General features: G+C 32.5%; 1 protein-coding gene across 1 annotated transcript in view; it reads right to left on the bottom strand.

The window, feature by feature from the left end:
- NBEA (neurobeachin) overlaps positions 1 to 20,034 on the bottom strand; it is a 693,804-nt gene that overhangs the window by 521,632 nt on the left and 152,138 nt on the right. Inside the window, exons 12-17 of the mRNA XM_039251874.1 lie at positions 19,213 to 19,365; positions 17,870 to 18,038; positions 11,093 to 11,172; positions 10,306 to 10,368; positions 10,112 to 10,209; positions 7,967 to 8,059 (exon numbers count right to left, since the gene is read on the bottom strand). Of these exons, the coding sequence (XP_039107805.1) occupies positions 7,967 to 8,059; positions 10,112 to 10,209; positions 10,306 to 10,368; positions 11,093 to 11,172; positions 17,870 to 18,038; positions 19,213 to 19,365 (656 nt within the window). The remainder of the gene's footprint in view (positions 1 to 7,966; positions 8,060 to 10,111; positions 10,210 to 10,305; positions 10,369 to 11,092; positions 11,173 to 17,869; positions 18,039 to 19,212; positions 19,366 to 20,034) is intronic.

The following is a 20,034-nucleotide window of genomic DNA, read 5'->3' on the forward strand; positions in this document are numbered from 1 at the left end:
AATGCTACTAGTATTTCATGCTTAAATTTTATTATAAGATAAATGTCTTATTATACTTAAGATATGTTCTGTTTTTATCGGAATTACATGTTAAATTGTACCTATTACCTTTTTGCCAAATATTTAAATCATCATATTGTAATATACTATGACTGACTATTTTAAATCTACTATATCATTTATCCTTAAGACTCAGTGAAAAAAGCAGTACAATTTTACTCATAGAGTAAAAACTGAAGCTCAAGGACATTTTCTTTTTTTTTTTTTTACAAATAGTTTATTGTCAAATTAGTTTCTACATAACACTCAGTGCTCATCCCCAAAGTGCCCTCCTCCATGCCCATCCCCCCCTCCCCCCCACATCCATCAGTCCTCAGTTTTTGTCAGCATTCAAGAGTCTCTCATGGTTTGCCTCTCTCCCTTTCCCCCACCATTTCCGCCCTTCTTCTCCCCCTTGTTCCTCCGTCAAGTTCCTCCTAATCCTCCTATACGTGCAAACATATGGTATTTGTCTCAAGGATATTTTCAATACCATTCAGAAAATGTGTGGCTATGCCAGGATCCAAACCAATACAGGCCAACTTCAAGAGCCAATGAATTATATGTATATATGTATATATACCAATTCCCCATGAGGGGCCACTGTTTTTATCCTGTTTCTTACATATTCTACTAGATTTTCTTAATGTAATATAGGAAGTATATACTTATATCCTCTTCTTTACACAAAATTAAATCAAATGCATACTTCTCTACACCATTTGTTTTCAACAATGTAGTTGTGATGTCAATATACTGAGAATTGCTAGTTTTGTTTTACAACTGCATGGTATTCTATTTAATGAATGAACTATCATTTTTCAACAAATCCCCTATTAACAGAAATTTAAGGCTTATCCTAATCCTTACAATTATAAACAACACAACAATGAATAACTCTGGAGAACCATTATTTCACTTGTGTATAAGAGATAAATTGCTGTGTTAAAAAGTATATGTATTTGTAATTTCGGCAGACATTGATAATTAACATTGCATTCCAAATGGGACTACACTAATTTAAGTTCCAACGTGCGAGAATGCTTGCTTCCCCCAACAACCTTGCTATAAAGACAGGATGTGGAATTTTGAGGATTCTGTCAATCTAATATGTGAAAATGATGTCTTACTTTAGTTTCCAGTTATATTTCCCTTACACAAGTAGGACTCCATTCTTTTCTAATGTTTATATGCCATGCATATTCTCCTCTATAAGATGACCATTCATTTACATCCTTTTCCTCTTCTACTAGGCTGTCTTACCAGTTTCTATGGAAAGTTGTACAAAGCTATCATGTGAGATTCTTTTAATTTCATCAGTTTGTACTAATTATGGGAATTATCATTTATTTTATACATTCATATTTTTGTTCTTTCTTGAGTTGCTTAATGATGACTTATCCATTTATGTCATGAGTTTTAAAAAACTAGCTTTTATTTAAGGGATTTTCTGTGTCCCGAATCATTAAATTCCTACTTGTCTATTTATCAGTACTTTCTTCCATTATTTGGTTATTCTTTCCCTAACTTATACATTTTAATTATTTTTCTCTGTAGTTCCTTTTTATTGTCCTATGACTATGGTTATTCTTGTAAACACTTCTTTGGCAGTATCTCATAGGTTTTTAAAAGTTTTTTTTTTTTTTTTTTTTTAATTCTGCTATTTGTCCATATAATTGTGGGTTTACTTCTAAGTTTTCTTGTTCTAGTTCACTGATCTACGTATCTACACTTTATACCATACTGTTTTAATTGCTACCACTTTATTTTTTTAAACGTTTATTTACTTATTTTTAATTTTTAAAAAATATTTTGTTTTTGAGAAAGAAAGAGAGTGCAAGCAGGGGAGGGGCAGATAGAGAAGGGGACAGAGGATTCAAAACAGGCTCCGTGCTGACAGCAACAACCCTGATGTGGGGCTTGAACTCATGAACCACGATATCATGACCCATGGCAAAGTTGGAGGCTCAACTGACTGAGCCACTCGGGTGCATTTGTTTGTTTGTTTATTTACTGAGAGAGAGAAAAAGAGAGAGAGAGAGACAGAGACAGAGAGCATGCACATGAATGCACAAGTGGAGAAGGGGCAGAGAGGAGAAGGGAGAGAACTCCAAGCAGGCTATGCATTTTCAGCGCAGAACCCAATGTGGTGCTTGATCCCATGGACTGCGAGATCATGACCTGTGCCAAAATCAAGAGTTGGATGTTTAACTGACTGAGCGACCCAGGCACCAATAATTATTACCACTTTGTAATATTACTTGAAATCTGGAATTATAATACCTCCAGTTTTGTTTTTCTTTTTCAAGACTGCTTTGGATATTTGAGGTCTTTTGTGGTTTTAGGATTTTTAGGATTTTTTGAGGATTTTAGGATTGTCTATCCTAGTTCTGTATAAAATGCTGTTGGTATTTTGATAGGGATTGCTTTAAATTTGTAAATTGTGTTGGGTCATACAGACATTTTAACATTATTTGTTCTCCCAACTCATAAACATGGAATGTCTTTCTATTTCTTTGTGTATTCTTAAATTTTTTTCATCAGTGTTTTATAGTTTCATTTTCTTTTAACGTTTATGTATTTTTGGGAGACAGACAGAGGCAGAACACGAGCAGGAGACAGACAGAAAGAGAGGGGGATACAGAATCGGAAGCAGGCTCCAGGCTCTTAGCTTTCAGCATAGAGTCTGACATGGGGCTTGAACCCACGAACTGTGAGATCATGACCTGAGCTGAAGTCAGCTGCTTAACCAACTGAGCCACCCAAGCACCCCTTACAGTTTTCAGAGTACAGATCTTTCACCTTTCTAATTGGGCTTATTCCTAGATATTTTATTGTTTTTAGTTCAATTGTAAAAGGAATTGTTTTCTCAATTTCACTTTCTGCTATTTCACGGTTAGAGTATAGAAATGCAACAGATTTCTGCACAATAATTTTGTAATCTTCAACAAAGGGCTGAATATTCAATGGGACACTGACAACCTTTTCAACAAATGGTGTTAGGAAAACTGGATAGCCACCTGCAAAAGAATGAAACTGGACAGGGGCACCTGAATGGCTCAGTCAGTTGAGTCCAACTTTAGCTCAGGTCATGATCTTGCAGTCTGTGAGTTCAAGCGCCGCCTCAGGCTCTGTGCTGTCAGCTCAGAGCCTGGAGCCTGCTTCACATTCTGTGTCTCCTTCTCTCTCCGGCCCTCCCCCACTCATGCTCTGTCTCTCTCTGTCTCAAAAATGAATAAATGTTAAAAAAGTCTTTAAAAAAAGAATGAAACTGGACCAATATCTTTCCCCATACACAAAAACAAATGCAAAATTGATTAAAGATCTAAATGTGAAACCATAAAATTCTTAGAAGAGAGCACAGGCAGTATCTCTCACCATCAGCCATAGAAACAGTTTTCTAGCTATATTGTTACTTGAGGCAAGCCAAAATAAACTATTGGGGTCACATCAAAATAAAATGTTTCTGCACAGCCAAGGAAACAAACAACAAAACTAAAAGGCAGCCTACAGAATGGGAGAAGATATGTGCAAATGACATATCTGATAAAGGATTAGTATCAAAAATATATAAAAACTGATATAACTCAATACCAAGAAACAAATAGTCCAATTAAAAATGAGCAGATAACATGAAGAGACCTTTCTCCAAAGAAGACATATAGAAGTCCAACAGACACATGAAAAGATACTCAATTCCACACATTATCAGGAAAATGTAAATCAAAACTACAATGAGATATCACCTCATTAGGGTTGGTGAGAATGTGGAGAAAAAGGAACCCCCTTGCACTGCTGATGAGAATGCAATTGGTGTAACCACTATGGAAAACAGCATGGAGGTTCCTCAAAAAATTAAATATAGAATTATCCAATGATCCAGGAATACCCCCAAAATACAAAAACATAATTCAAATGGATATATGCACCCCTATGTTTATTGCAACATTTATAATAGCCAACCTATAGAAGTAGTCCACTGACAGATGAATGGGTAAAGAAGATGTGGTACAGAAACACAATGGAACATTATTCAGCCATACAAAAGAATGAAATCTTGCCATTTGCAACAATATGGACAGGGCTATAGAGTATAATGCTAAGCAAAGTAAGTCAGTCAGAGATAGACAAATACTATACGATCTCACTCATATGTGGAGTTAAGAAACAAAACACACAAACAGAGAAAAAAAAGAGAGAGAGAGAAACCAAGAAACACTCTTATCAATAGAGAAAAAACAGATGGTTACCAGAGGGGTTGTGGGGAGATGGCAGAAATAGGGGATGGGGATTAAAGAGTACACTCATGGTATAATAACATAAAATAAATAAAATAAAATGATTTTAATTTTTCTAAAGTTTATTTATTTTTGAGAGAGAGAAAGGCAGAGCATGAGCAAGGGAGGGACAGGAGAGAGGGAGACACAGAATCCGAAGCAGGCTCCAGGCTTTGAGCTGTCAGCACACATCCTGACGCGGGGCTCGAACTCACAAACCGTGAGATCGTGACCTGAGTTGAATTCAGATGCTTAACTGACTGAGCCACCCAGGCACCCCAATAAACTGATTTTAATAAAATATTGAAAAAATTCTATTTGTATTTTCTCTTTGATACGAAAGTTACTTAATAAACTTTAAATTGCTAGGTAGAAGAAAATGGTTTCTGACTTTGTTCCTATTTTCTAATTTTACTATATTTTAATAAAGGACAATTACCTGTTTTGTTTTTAATTTGGAATTCTTCTTTGATGACTACTACACCATGTCAAGGTTTTATAAATGTCCCACAGACTTGAAGCTATTTTCTTTATTAACATGGTACAGACTTCAAACTCTATTGATCAGATTTACCTTATTATTTATATTTCTTTCCCCCTGGATTTCTTATGAACCAAGATAGGTGAATTAAGCTTTGTTTTAATATGTAAAACTTATGGTAATTGTATTATTTATCCTATAATTTCTTTCTTATGAAAGTTTTACCCTTTAACATTATGTATCTTTCTTTATGTTATTTATTGCTTTCCAGCTTGACTTCTAATTTGTCCAATATTAAGATCACGATCCTCTATTTTTTTCATTTGTATGTATGTGCTATAACCTTCAGTTATCCTTTAATTTTCAGCCTTTCTAAATAACTTTATTTTCGTATGTGTCTTGTACATATCGGGTTTTATTACTTTGATTAACATTTTTTTTTTAAACAGGTAATTTTCAAAAACTACTACATTACTTTTTATGGCAGATGTTTGGTATTAGATATGTCATATTTTGTCATGCTTCCTAACTTTTATAGATTTTTAAATATTCCACTGCATGTACTATTCTTAGTTTTATTTGTACAGTTCTTTAATATCTTGAAAGCATTATAATATTATCAAAAGTTCTTATCTTTATAACTATAAAGAAATAAGAAGTCCTCTACGTGTTTAGAAAGTAATTTCCCTATTATGAGCAATGATCAATTTAATATATTTTAATTTTTATCTCTCCTATGCCATCAAATCTTAGTCATTAAGCCTGTATTTCTAGCATTTTTATTTGTATTCACCAGCTTACATGGATATGCTCTAACTCTCTGGATTTAGTCTACTTTCTCTTCCCTCAGTCCTTTCCCAATTCATTGCAATTGCAGCATTTCTACAGTATTAGTGCATATAAAGGTAAATTCTGGTGAGTCACTCTAATTCAAACATCTGTTTTAGTCTTAGTTTTACTGTTAAGTTAGTTCACCAGCAGTACTTAGCTAGAGTAGGTTCAGTTATCCTGATGAGTTTTGTCCCCAGCGATTTTCTCAATAATTATTCAGAAAAACAATTCCTTGTATGCTTAAAAATTGTTTGGCAGCATTCTTTTTACCTAAATGATACTTTGGCTCCCATTTCCTTCACTTCTTTATCTTACAGTTGTCACTCTATAGTTTTCTGTATTAAAAGATATTGTAAAAAAGTCTAAAACCTGACTCAAATGTCCCCCTTATTTGCACAATGCTGAACGAAGGATTCTTGACTTATATTTAAATCCAACAGTAATCTTTTGTGATGACCATTCTAGGAAAATTCTCCCTGGTACACCGAATGAGCTATTAAAATGGATGGCAAAATCTTATATTAGGACTTCACTGAATTACAGCTTTAAATATTTGTTTAGTTCCATCGTTCTGCTTTTCTTAGTTGGGAACTCAATTTACACCACTACTGGAACCTCCATGCTTTCTACAGCAATCATTTTCTCTCTGATTCTTCTAAACTCTTATATTTCTTTTATTTCTCATATTATTTGCCTTGTTTTCATTTTTATCTTCTGTGTTATCTTACTATACCAGCCACACAGTTTATCTTCCTTTGAGCTTCTTCTGATTTCATTTTTATTTGTATTAAAGTTTTTACTTCAATAAAAATAAAATAGAAACTTTCCTCCAAAGTTCTGTTAGTCCATGATCCAACACCTCTGTTATCCTGCCATGTCTTCCAACTTCTTGAAACTCTGCTTAGCAGTACTCCTTCCTCAGACGCAATTCATTTCTTACTATTTAAACTTAATGGTAAATACCTAATCACAGTTATTATGTACTCTATAGCAATATTTTTCCAGTGAATATTCTTATCTGTTGGCTAGGTTTTTTTCTTTTAAGATTGTTAATGTTTTTTATTTATTCTTAGAAATGGAGAGAGAGAGAGAGCCAGCGAGGGGCAGATAGAAAGGGAAAGGAGAGAGAAGAGAATTCAAAGGAGGCTCCATGCTGTCAGCGCAAACCCCAACACAGGGCTCAATCCCACAAACCAGGAGATCATGGCCTGAGCTGAAACCAAAAGTCAAGACTTAACCAACTAGCCCATGCCCCTCTGCTGGTTAGTTTTGCTTACGTTTTATACATTTCTATGATTTTCAATATGTCTTCTTAACGAGTTTTAAAAGACTGCATTTCGGGCTAGAATCCTTTAATTTCTCCTAGTCCATTTCTCTTACTTAACCAAAGTTAAATGAGCAGTCCTTTTCTCTTAGTGTTAAAAGTACATATGCTTCTCACTCTCAGCATTCAATCAACTAATACATTTACAGTTCCTCATATATGCATAACTCCTTCCTACAATCCTTTGTTGAACTATTCCCTATCTTTATAATATGCCTATTCTCCCTTACTTGACTATCAGTTTGGTACCAAAATAAAAATAATTTCTACCCTTCCAGACTATGTACTATGTTAATGATGTTTTATCTAGATCTTGTGTACTTTTCATCTGTGTTATCAATAAACTCTTTGAAAATTTAAACACCAAAATGAAATGGCAACAGTGAGGTTCTCAGTGGAACCCCATCTAGCAACAGTTAAATGATACTTTCCTGGGCTCATTTGTATAGAAAATGGATTTTATAAAGAATAATTTTGCACTGGACAACATAATATGAAAAATACTCATATCAGCAAGTGACATTTGAAAGTATCCAAATTCTAAACTCTGGGGAAAAAAGAAATATTCTAGGATCTTCAAATCACAAAAATAATCAAAAGACCTCAATGTTAGGGAAAAAAAATTCAAATACAAAATAATGACTCAGCATGTCAGCAAAGAGCAGCTCTCATATACACTGTATTCCCTGTGTTAGGAAAGTTTTCATTAAGAACATATCGGTATGTGTTTTACTTGATTTGATGAAATATATTATTATATCCTTAAGATGAACAGTATTTTCTTTCAGCAAACAAATAGAAATAAGCTATATTACTTAGATTGTGAATCTGTTCTATAATCTATTAATAAACATACTTTTATAAAATACTTTCACAATTTTTACCATAGGAAGCTATTCTTTTCTACTGGAAGATTATTCAAGTCAAATTTCATGTTATGTTAGATATGAAACTTACTAAAAATACAATTTAAATAGATATTTTCACAATTCATTATGAAAAACATCAACTTACTTGTGACCTAAATGCTTCAGAAAGTATCCCAGAACCTTCAGAGCTTGAACCCAAATACTTTCACTTTTAGAGGCCAATAATTTGTAGATTACTCTAAAAAAGACAGAAATAAATGACCTTTTAAGCACCCACAAATATTAAAAATAGAAACACTATATACTTTACAAATGAAACATAAATATAAAAAATATAAAGTACCTCAGGATTTAAAATTCTTTGGGAAAATTAAAAATTAGCATATTTTACAAAATTTTCTTTAACCTTGGTCTTCCAATAAATATTCAAACATTCAATGTGATTGGCTGCTTATAAATACTGCTTTCCAGGCACAGTGAAAAAACATTTTTTCTATTTTAAGGTACATGCTTAGTTAAGCCATATTTCCCCCTCTATTAGAACTGCCTCTGACATTTCTACATGATGACCTTTTTTTCTTGTTTATAGCTAATTGGATCATGGATAGATACTTGCCCAATTATTTCTCTGTTCTGAGCATTTGGAATGAGCTCTGAGAAACAATATCTAGCACTTTAGGGGCTCCTGAATTAGAAAATTATTTAAAACAGAAAGTATAATACAGTCTTGTTTTGTTCACACAGACAGACGAGTCTACACACAAAAGGAAGAACCAAGCAACCATAAAGGAACTAGCAAAAAAAGCGAAGTTGTTTCCTTCTAGCTTACCAATTCCTATTCTTATCCTAATGAAAATTCAGTAACAAACCCATTATTATGTTTTTACTTTAATTGGTTTGAGAATTTTTCTGTTACTTAGAGCAAAAAAGTCTCTGCTAACACATAACCTAAACCAACCCAAAGAGTCACTTCAAATACTATATAATAATAGGGCTATATCCATTAGAACATATATAAATATCTAAATATGTTTATCTTTTTTTCTTCAAAACATAAAATAAATATTTTTTCTGAAGGTAGAGAGGGTATTAATAACTATACTCTTTTAACAATAATTCTACAACTTAAGAAAGTTCTTTGAAGGTGGCAGTGGTGACTATAAAATTGGGATGTACTTTACTGTATTAAATTCTTTTTTAAAATATAAAATGTCATTTTATATTTTAAAAATGAAGTAATCTAGGCTAAACAAAAAAGTTGGTATTAGAAGATATAGTACAATTTTTATATTATTTCAGTAACATTAACAGAAGGGAATAACGTAAAGCTACTAACGTCTGTTTTATATTAAATAATGGCTTAGACTATTAAAAAAGAAAATAATACATTGTTGATATTGCCTCATTTGTGTGTTACTAAACTGAAGAACAAACTAGGTAAACTCTAGAGTTAACTATTTCCTTCAGAAGATGAGTTTTTTCCAAAAGCCTCAAGTTTCTAAATAACTATGTATTTACCCTGAAATCTATTTTCAGAACTTTTAAACACAAAGATCAGAAATGAAAAAAAAGAAAAAGAAAAAGAACAAGTATGAGAATAGGAAAGTTATACATGTCAGGAAAAGAACTATTCAGGAAATCATGAGAAAGAACCTTCAACAGAAAAACAAAATCTTGAGAACCGAAGTAAAAGTTCACAGCCTAAAAATGAGACTAGTCTCAGATATGGAGTCAGAAACTCTCATAGAATTCCCACTTTCTAGAAATAACTTCAAATTTAGGGATAACAAAGGCCTAAGATCCCCCCAGGACTAAGCGAAATTATGATTAACAAGTGAAACATGAAAACATCCAGAGCCATCATTCACCTGCGTTACATAGGACTTTCTTCACAACTAGATAAGTCTTTCTTACAAAAAAGAAACAAACACTGGATTGTAATACAATGAATAGGAAATTTACTAAGAAATCAGTTAATGTATGTACCTGTAATATAATGTACCTCTTTTGTCTTCCTGAAAAATATATATATTTCTTCTTCCCACTACTTGAAATGTCTTTACTATAGCAACAACAATTTAATTACTCTTCTTGAGACCCAAGACCAATTCTTCATATACTTCATCAGTTTACTTGAGTTAGAAGATCAATACTAGCTTCTCCACTTATTCCCTTCTTGTATATAAGATTTTGCTGTATTTATTCAAAAGCACCTAGAGAAGGGGTTATTCTAGAAAGCAAAACTGTACTTAATTAAAATCCATTAATAATACTAATATTATAATCATACCTTATTCCATTTCTTTGATCAAAAGCTGGGATCATTGACGCTGGATGTTCTGACATTAAAGCCACTAGTAACTGTAACACATCATGAATATTTTCATCCTGCATAATAAGGATCACCAATATTTCTTTAGTTAATGTTTTATTCCAGTTCTTTGAATAAAATAATTAAAACAAAAGAGTCAGACCATGTCCTACCTCATGCATGGTAAGTAGGTAATTTAATATACTCTGAAGTTCATCTTCCTTGACCCCTCGATCCTAATTAAAAAAAAAAAAAATGTGTATAATTTAATTTTAAATTTAAAATTAAAACTTTAAAGACAAGCCCCAAAATGATCATTTTAGGAGAAAATATGAACAATTTAAAAGTAGTGATGGTTTCATTAAAATGTTTAAATACATCATAGACTATATTATTTTGAGTTAAATAAGTAAATATTTGGAAAGTTGTATCTAGTCTTTTAAAGTTGCTGATTTGATTGACCATCACTATCAAGAGTTAGTCTACTGTGATCACCTAAACTGTGTCCATATTACTATTTTCTGAGAATTTATTCTTTTCTTAAAATAATGCAAATTAATGCAAATTGTGATCTTTGTAATATCAATTGTATATTTTACCTTTATTTTTTATTTTTCTTTATCTCAATCTTTTAAAAATCCTACTGTGATAAAAGATATAATGTAAGCATTCTCAAACAGGTATAGAGATCATTTTCTGGAATAAAAACTTTATGCTCATTTCTTATGCATATGCTCCTTATCCATTTCTGCTACATCTCTTAGAATGGAGGATCTCAATAAAGGATTAACAAAAAGTGAAGTTTAACAAAGTTAACAGTAAGATTTACTTTAGAATTTTTAAAGCTATTCATAAATTAAAGTTAGTTACTGCTAATTTTACAAGATTGATTCTAAACTATGCCAAAAATTCCTTTACAATTAATATATTGCAATTCCAAATTATGTAAAATTATTTTACCTTTAGAATGAGCTGTTTCAGAAAAAGTAGCATAAATGCCCGTAGTGATATAATTTCTTTTTGTGATGGCCGGGGACCATCTAGAATAAAACAGAAAACAAAAACAAAAACAAAAGAAAAAAAAAAAACCTCATGATATTAAATAAATATAATGCAATTCTATTAGAAGACTATGGAATTCTTTAATAGTTGCATTCATTATAATATTTGTTAATATTAATGCTGTATAATTTTGATTACGTCAGAGGATCCAAGCATTAATTTTCAGGTTTTGGCAATTTCAAATTATTCACCAAATATCAGATTTTGGGGAAAGAACTACTTTTTAAAAAATTATAATGTCAGCCATTTGTAAGTGCATAATCATCAAGTGTTTACATTAAATATTTTTCCTATATTTATTAATAGGTTCCCTTTTCCCCAACATTTCCTAACATTTCTTTAATCTTCAATTAAACCAGTCTTCATTTAAAGACCATTTCCGGGGCGCCTGGGTGGCTTAGTCGGTTAAGCGTCCGACTTTCGCTTAGCATGATCTCGCGGTTCGTGGGTTCGAGCCCCGCGTCGGGCTCTGTGCTGACTGCCAGCTCAGAGCCTGGAGCCTGTTTCAGTCTGTGACTCCCTCTCTCTCCGACCCTCCCCTGCTCACACTGTCTTTCTCTCTCTTTCCTAGAAATAAATAAAAACATTTAAAAAATTTTAAAAAAAAAGACCGTTTCCATTTCACCCAACACATTATATGACAAAGCACAGAAAAGTGACATACTAATATCAGTTTTGCAGCTTTTTTCCCCATGTGACTTGAATATACTAAATGCATATTAGAGTGGACACTCAATAAATGCTTATGAGTGAATAAATGAATGTGAACATTCAAGTACACATTAATTTCATCATAACATCTAAATTTCAAAGTAATTAACTGCAAATATTTAATTACCAATAAATGAGACTATTCAATGATATATGTCATACATATAACATAATAATTAAACTATACCTTTAAGTATGTAGCTAGAATGAAAGCCCTGAAATATCAGCCTTTTGAAGCAATAAGGATTTATATGGCTTCTTTGTAAGTTTTAAAATAAAAATCACTTTATGTATGATTTGTAACATCTTATTCACTCAACATTTACATGCAAATTCTTATCAAACGATTCACTCCATCTACTCTTGAGAAGGAAATCTCTTTCTCATTTCCCAGCCCGCCCTCTACATTTTTTGCCCCACTGTTGCCAATAGTGTACAAGCTACCCTCTTCTTCCTTACCAATATTTAGTATTAATTTTTAAAATCGTTTTCATGGTGAGATATAGCACACATACAGAAGATGTAAATATACATCTTAATGAATTAGTACAAAATGAATATCTATTGTATAACCACTTATTTTTTTTTTAATCTTTTTAATATTTTTCTTTATTTCTAGGAGAGACAGAGAGAGACAGCGTGAGCAGGGGAGGGTCAGAGAGAGAGGGAGTCACAGACTGAAACAGGCTCCAGGCTCTGAGCTGGCAGTCAGCACAGAGCCCGACGAGGGGCTCGAACCCACAAACCGCGAGATCATGACCTAAGCGAAAGTCGGACGGTTAACCGACTAAGCCATCCAGGCGCCCCTGTATAATGACTTTTTAGGTCAAGATACTGAACACTGACAGCAGCCTGGCAAAGAGAGCAGTAACAACTGGTGTGCAGGGAAAGGGAATACACAGCGTGGAGGGGTGAGGTCCTGACTGAAATCAGATTAAATAATTGCAGATTTCTGACTTTTTTGGTATATTTCCATCATGACTAAATTCAAGATTAACCTACCAATAGTTTAAAAATGAGGTCATAAAATCTCTGAATATTTAGCAGCTGGCTGCACACCAGCTTGGTCCAGCGTACTACAGTCCTCACCCCATGCCAGTCCTCAGCTCTGAGCCACATCTTGGTCACATCCTCCATCCCATCCCAGTAGAGACAGCCATTATCTTAGTAATAGTTTCCTTAATTCTATTTAATGAAATTAGGCAAGTTATATTATCTTAATGTGTCTGCTGTTTCTTTTTTTTTTTATCGTAAGGATAATAATAATAGTGCTTCTGTCATAGGATATTTTATAATGGATAAATAGATCAACATATTTAAAGGAATCAGAATAGGGCCTGGTCCATTTTAGTTGTAAACACACAAAAAATGTTAGCTATGATTACTATTGCCAGATATTGTACAATGTAAAGAGCATGCTGTAGAATAAATATATTGTATTTATTCTACTCTATGTGGGAGTTTTAGGAATTTACATGATAAGAATCCAAATTTTACAAAATAAACAGATGTAGTTTACAAATATAAAGTTGAGTGACATAACAAATCACAAAGGATACCATTTATATAAAATACAGAAGCTAAACAATCAATTGGTTAGGAATATATACATAAATAGCAAAGGGGTAAAGCACAAGTAAAAAAAATTATAAGCAGTCAAGTAAGGAAAAGGCATAATAAACACAAAATATAAAATTAAGGATGGGATTATACCTATGGCTACGAACAGGAAGAAGATGTGACCAAAGATAGGGACATACAGGTTTATGGTAATGTTCTATTTCTTTAAGCTTGGTGAGACTTGTATGAGGTTTATTACATATTTACAAATTTGCATTTATGATGTATTCAAAAATACAAAAGTTATGAAACAATCCTAATTTGAAGCACCTACATACAGACATGTATAAGTCTGTGTTTGTATGGAGCACAGAAAAAGAGGGTAGAGGAATATACAAGACTGGGGATACTGGCTCCTTGGGAGAATATTAAGTTTTTATTTATAAATCTCTGTATTATTCTACTTGCTAACTAAGACATGTATTGCTATGATACCTGTTAATATACATTTTTAGAGTAAAGCTGATATAATAATAATAATTTAAGAGACAAAAGTATTAAGTAAGAGTCAAAGCAAAAAGATCCTAGTTCTCAAGTCAGAGTCGAGACGTGAACTAGTTAGTACTATGAAAATCTAGCAGAGTACAAATTAGAGAATCATTAATAGAAAGCATTTTGGTTCAAAATGGTATTGAAAAAAGCTATTTAGAAAGCTATGTTTCCAGTCAGAACCTCACATTTCACTAAAATCAAAATTAATTTCAGATTGATTAAAAATAAGATCTATTAAAAAGAATAATTCAAACTATAAAGAAAAAGAAATTCTCTTCTACTTTCTTGTCAGTTTTCTTTAAAATAGATGTATTTGGTTTCTTCCCTCCTCCCTCCTTGAGGTAGTCAGAGCCAGCCAGGTTAAGGGCCCTGGGATGGGAGAAAGCAACAGAAGTCAAGGAGACACTAGAGGCTGGAAGGGCCAAGGAGGCAAGTAAGTCTGGCAGGACCTTCAGGGTCATGGCGAGGAGACAACATGAGCCAGGAGTGTGGTCAGCAGCAAAGAAACAATCAGGGCTAACGAGGTGACGAGGACCATCCAGAGTTAGAGGTGAGGAGATGGTCAGAGCTGACTGGCACTGTGAAAGCTGAGAAGGTGATGGTCTACATGTCAGAACACTGTTTCATAAAGTAGAATAAGCAACTATATAAATAAAGATACTGCAAGCCAGATTTTTCAAAATTGAAGGCAAAAACCTATAAATATAATACGTGTGAGACTACACTGAATCATGTGGTTTTAAATTAGAATTGAAGGTATCTATGTATAAACTTATATTTCCTACATCCACGAAGAAAGCCTAGAAGCGGTGACACTCAAAGAGCAGTAAGCAAAATTAGCACATCTAACACCCAAATCTTGGTTTCTGAAACCATATCCACCAAGCAAACCAGGGGTACTTATCCAGGACTGGGATAAGTATAACATGAACCAAAAATACCTTGTGGCAGAAAGCCAGGACTGAAAAATTATGGACATCTGTCATGAAGACCCAAGAGCTCAGGTGAAGGTCTCCTACTAGCCAAATCTGGGACAACTTTAACATCAAATAAATAATGATAAAACCCAGGGTGTAGTCTCTGAGCTAAATCTGTTAAAACTCAAAAATTTTCATGTTGTTTGAAACAAACCATATCTATTCATTTACATACCGCCTATGGTTGTTTTTGCTATGCACTGGCGCAGTTGACTACTTGCAAGAGAGACCATGAGGCTTCCTAAGCCTGAATTATTTTTGTGTGGCCCCTTGCAGAGATAGTATGCCAACTATTCATATAATACACTGAATAAAATAGAAATTCATGAAATATTCGCTGATATAAAATGAACAAATAATTGGAAGAGTAAAAACAAGTTCCTCCTTATAAACTAATAAATGGCTTAGAAAATATTGTCATTTAGCAATAATCACAATAAAAATCAATTATGACAAGAGACACTGACGAACTAAAACCAGTAAATGAAGGTTTGATGAAGAACAGGGTATTTACATAGTCTCAATTTATTTCTCTACCAAATATTTATTATTCCAAAAGAGAAAGTAGTAATTTTATAATGAAGAATTCTGGTAGACACCACACTAATCAAATGATCAAAATTAACATCTCCAGTAATAGGATAACTCAACATCATGTGCCTCCTGACGTGATACAATGTGACAGAACCGGTATGACTTGTATGTCATTGTGTCTAAAAATGAAAATCCTAAATCATCATGAGCAAATATCAAACAAATCCAAATTAAGGGACATTCTAAAAAGTGATTTGCTTCTATTCTTCAAAAATGTGAAGGTCATGGAAGACAAACAAATGCTAAAAATAACTATTCTTATTGAAGAATATTAAAGTGACAAGGCAACTTAAATGGAATATGTGGTTCTCAACTTGGATTAAGAGAAAAAAAGAGATTTTTTTCTAACAAAGGTATTGTTGGAATAACTGGTGAAATTTAAATGCAATCTCTGGATTAGAAGATAGGATTGTATTGATGTTAATTACCCGGATTTAAACGGTTGCCCTTGGTTATCTAAGAGTATCTTTTAGGAAATAAACAGCAAAATATTTAAGGTAACAGGCACCACATCTACAATTTATTCTCAATTGATTCAGAAAAAAATACATGCACATATATGTAGGCATGATTATATTTACATAAAAATGGAGAATGATAAAGTTTATGTGGAAAACTATTAAATACTGGAAAACATGCTGGAGTTTTAATGATCCTTTACAGAATTCTTGCAACTTTTCTGTAAATTAGAAATTGGTTTTCTGAAGCAGAACTGAGTATGTGTTAATATATGATGTGCCTGGAGTAAACTATTAAGACTGTAGCTAGCGTTAGAGAACAAGGGCTCTTGGTCACACAGACATGATTCCAATTTTAGTTCTATCACTTTGTACCAACTTTCAGCTTCCTAACCTACAAAATAACAGTGATGCCAACTACACATCTATAAATATAGTTCTACGTGTATGCGTAAACTTGTCTATGTATATATATAATTATATTACATATAAATGATTTAACAAAATTAACAGATGGAATGCTCAGCAGAGATTCAAACTCATGGTGAACATCTAGTAAATTTTAGGCATTAACAATATTAAAAGCAATAGAAAAGTCATAAATGACAGAACAATATATATGCAGTTTGTATAATATAATAATTCAGATTGTATAATTTTTTAAAGTCCTATCAATAAAAGACATAAAATAAGCTAATAAATCAATATTAAAATAGTTAAATGATATTTTCCCCTATCAAGAAGAGTTTTTAAATTTTTTTTAATGTTTGTTTATTTTTGAGAGAGAGAGAGAGAGATACAGAGTGTGAGCTGGGGAGGGTCAGAAATAGAGGGAGTCATAGAATCCAAAGCAGGCTCCAGGCTCTGAGCTGTCAGCACAGATCCCAATATGGGGCTTGAACTCACAAAATGTGGGATCATGACTTGAACCAAAGTCAGACACCCAACCAACTTAGCCACTCAGGAGCCCAAGAAGATTTTTATTAAATAATAATTTTCAATGCCTTTGTGAGTATGATGAGAAAAGCACTACACAGTAACTACTCTCAATAATACTAAATAAATCAAAAATGGAAGCAAATTATTATATACAAAGATATAAATCACTGCATTATTTATAGAACCAAAATTTTAGAAACATGTAAATCGCACATTCTTTTAGATTACTATGTAGAGCCAAAATAATTAAGAAAATCTCAATTCTGTAAGAGAGTTTAAATATTTCATACATTTAATGCAATGAAAATTAGTGAAGGAACACACAGCAAATATGTAACACTTATTATTCTTGGGGTTTGGGTTATAAATAATATATTTATTTCTTCTATATCATTTTATTTTCTGTGATGAGTATGTATGTTTATATAATTAGGAAAATTAGCAATATTTTGTAAATATCACGGTAAAGAATTAAATTAATTTCTATTAATTCTATTCTATACTTGGAATAAAGGGTAAAGTTTGGGAAAAATATAAAAAAGGCAACAATCTCAGAGTGTCAAAACAACTATATTAGAAACACAGTGGCTGTAATCAATTTCATCTGTTTTTAATATTACGATTATATCTTCCCAAGTCACAACAAGGACACTGGCTAAAAGGTGCAGTAATTATTTTTAACCTGACGTTATCCCAAAAATAATTTAATATTACAAAACTATAAACTTCTCTATCACAAAAAGCTCTCAGTACACAGGACTACTATGTAAGAAAGAAAACAGTTCAGTGATATTTTCACAACCATGCACATCTATTCCCTGTAACAGCTCTCAGGATACAGAACAGTAATAGTGCAATGCAAACAGTGGTCGTGTTATACTTACCTAGTCCTTTGGGTGCAATGCCACTGCTGTCAGCAGGATTAATGACCCAATAGTAATATTTTAGTGTGTGCATTAGCTGTAATACTGTTCCTACTCTGCGGATGGTGGTGTAAATGGTAGCGGTCCCGATAAATTCAGCAGACAAGTAAGTGTATAGGGAAAGCTGAACCTAATACAGAATATTAGAAAAGCATTAAAACAAATTTAAAATGCCTCAAGTGTTTATTATAAATATACATTTTAATTTAAATGCAAATTAGTAATGGCAAGAAAGGACCATTTATTATGGGATTATAAATAACTTTTTATTAAATATTATTTATATTTCTAAAAGAAAATAATCTACAGCCAACACATTCTAATAAAACTTATTTTGATAAAGGTAATCTAGTAGCTATTACCAATGAAATAATTTTAAGTGCCTTAATAATCTATCAAAAATACCTAATAGGAAGATCATTTGTTTGAGAAGGTAACTAGATTAAAGCCTTTAATCAAAGTACATTTCAGCAGCTCAAAGAAATAGAACTAAACTAACATCTGTCAGCTATATCAAACTTGGAAAAATATACATAGTCATATATCCTAGAAGTTCACATAGTTTCTTTCTTATGTTCTTGACCCACTCCTGCAGTATCAGAATCTAAGCATGTAAGCAGAGAGGAAACAAGTCAAACACCTAGTTTAAAAAGTGAGACAACTTCAAGTTTGAATTTAGCACAAGTAACATGCTAAACAATGAAAGTCAGAACTTATATTATTTAACCAAAGTTGTATGGCAATCTTGAAAACTGTAAAAAGAAGCTCACATTCATGAAAAATGTCTGTTATTATTGACTTCCGCTAGACTATATATAACATGGCTAAATTTGGAATAAATTTAGGTATATAAAATGATAAAAATTTTATGTTGATATATAAAAAATAATATACATATTTATTTTAAATAAATAATGTTTATAATCATGATATAGACTGTATTTACAATAAAAGCAATTTCCCTGTCATTATGACTGTACTTATCATGGCATAGTTACCTGTTATTATCTCTTTCCTTAGTCTTAATAATCAGTGTAGCAAATACTTTCTTGAAAAGACATGAATCACAACCAATAACTTCAGAATGCAGCTATTATATCAAGTTTAATTTAAACTATAGTTTCATTTAGTTTAATATTTACACATTTGTATTCTGATTGCTGATTCTGGAGTACAACTGCTCCAGGTTGGCTATAAAATAAGCTGAAAAATCCAATCAAATGCTTTCTACTGGATAGTTTACATCCATAACTATAATTTATAATATTACGCTAAAATAAAATGAATGAGAACAAAACGTATACCTTTGCAGGTGTATGTATCCAGATGGCTGGGTTGAATAAAATGTGGTCACAAAGCTGCTTTAGCAAAGGTGCTCCGTGAGATAAACCATCAAGGTATTTTGCAAAGGATAAAAACTGCTCCAGGACAGCTCTAGTTATATGAACTCTTGATGACTAAAGAAAAAGAAAAGATTTTCAGCTAAAAATATCCAAAGTACAAAAATTTAAAACTGCTGACTTCCATTAAGTACATATGGATTTTTCATATGCCATCCCTGTAAGTATCATATAAAAAACTATATGTTTCCTTTGCCATTCAAAGTCAATATGCAGAAATGAAACATTTTAAGATAATTCTCTTAAATGATAGTTTGTTACCTGAATCCCTTTTCAGAGCAACAACAATCCCTTTCCAGAATAAATAACTCAGGTTAAATGCCACTCTCAACGCAAGCTAAAGAAATAAGTTGTGAATAAAAATAGTCTCAACCCATTTTTGTCTAAATTGACCAAAGAAGAGATCTCAAAGAAAAATTAAAATGGAAGAAAATACCATTCTCTCTCTCTCTCTGTCACACACACACACACACACACACTCCGTCTCTCTCTCTCTCTCTCTCTCTCTCTCTCTCTCTCTCTCTCTGGGAAACAGAACTGCTTTCATAAGATCCAAGAACACTGGAAAATAAATTGACCCCACCATTCCACTGAAGCCTTTCTTCATAAAATCACAAAGGAGTTGCACATGGACAAATGCAATTCATTTAAAAAAGTAAATCTCACTTTCCTGGAAATACTGCCCCCCTTTGGCTTTCATGACCCTGATATAACTACCCAGTGCCG

This window comes from Hyaena hyaena, unplaced genomic scaffold (assembly GCF_003009895.1).
Source record: "Hyaena hyaena isolate Hyena2069 unplaced genomic scaffold, ASM300989v1 scaffold_398, whole genome shotgun sequence".
NCBI classification, from domain to species: Eukaryota; Metazoa; Chordata; class Mammalia; order Carnivora; family Hyaenidae; genus Hyaena; species Hyaena hyaena.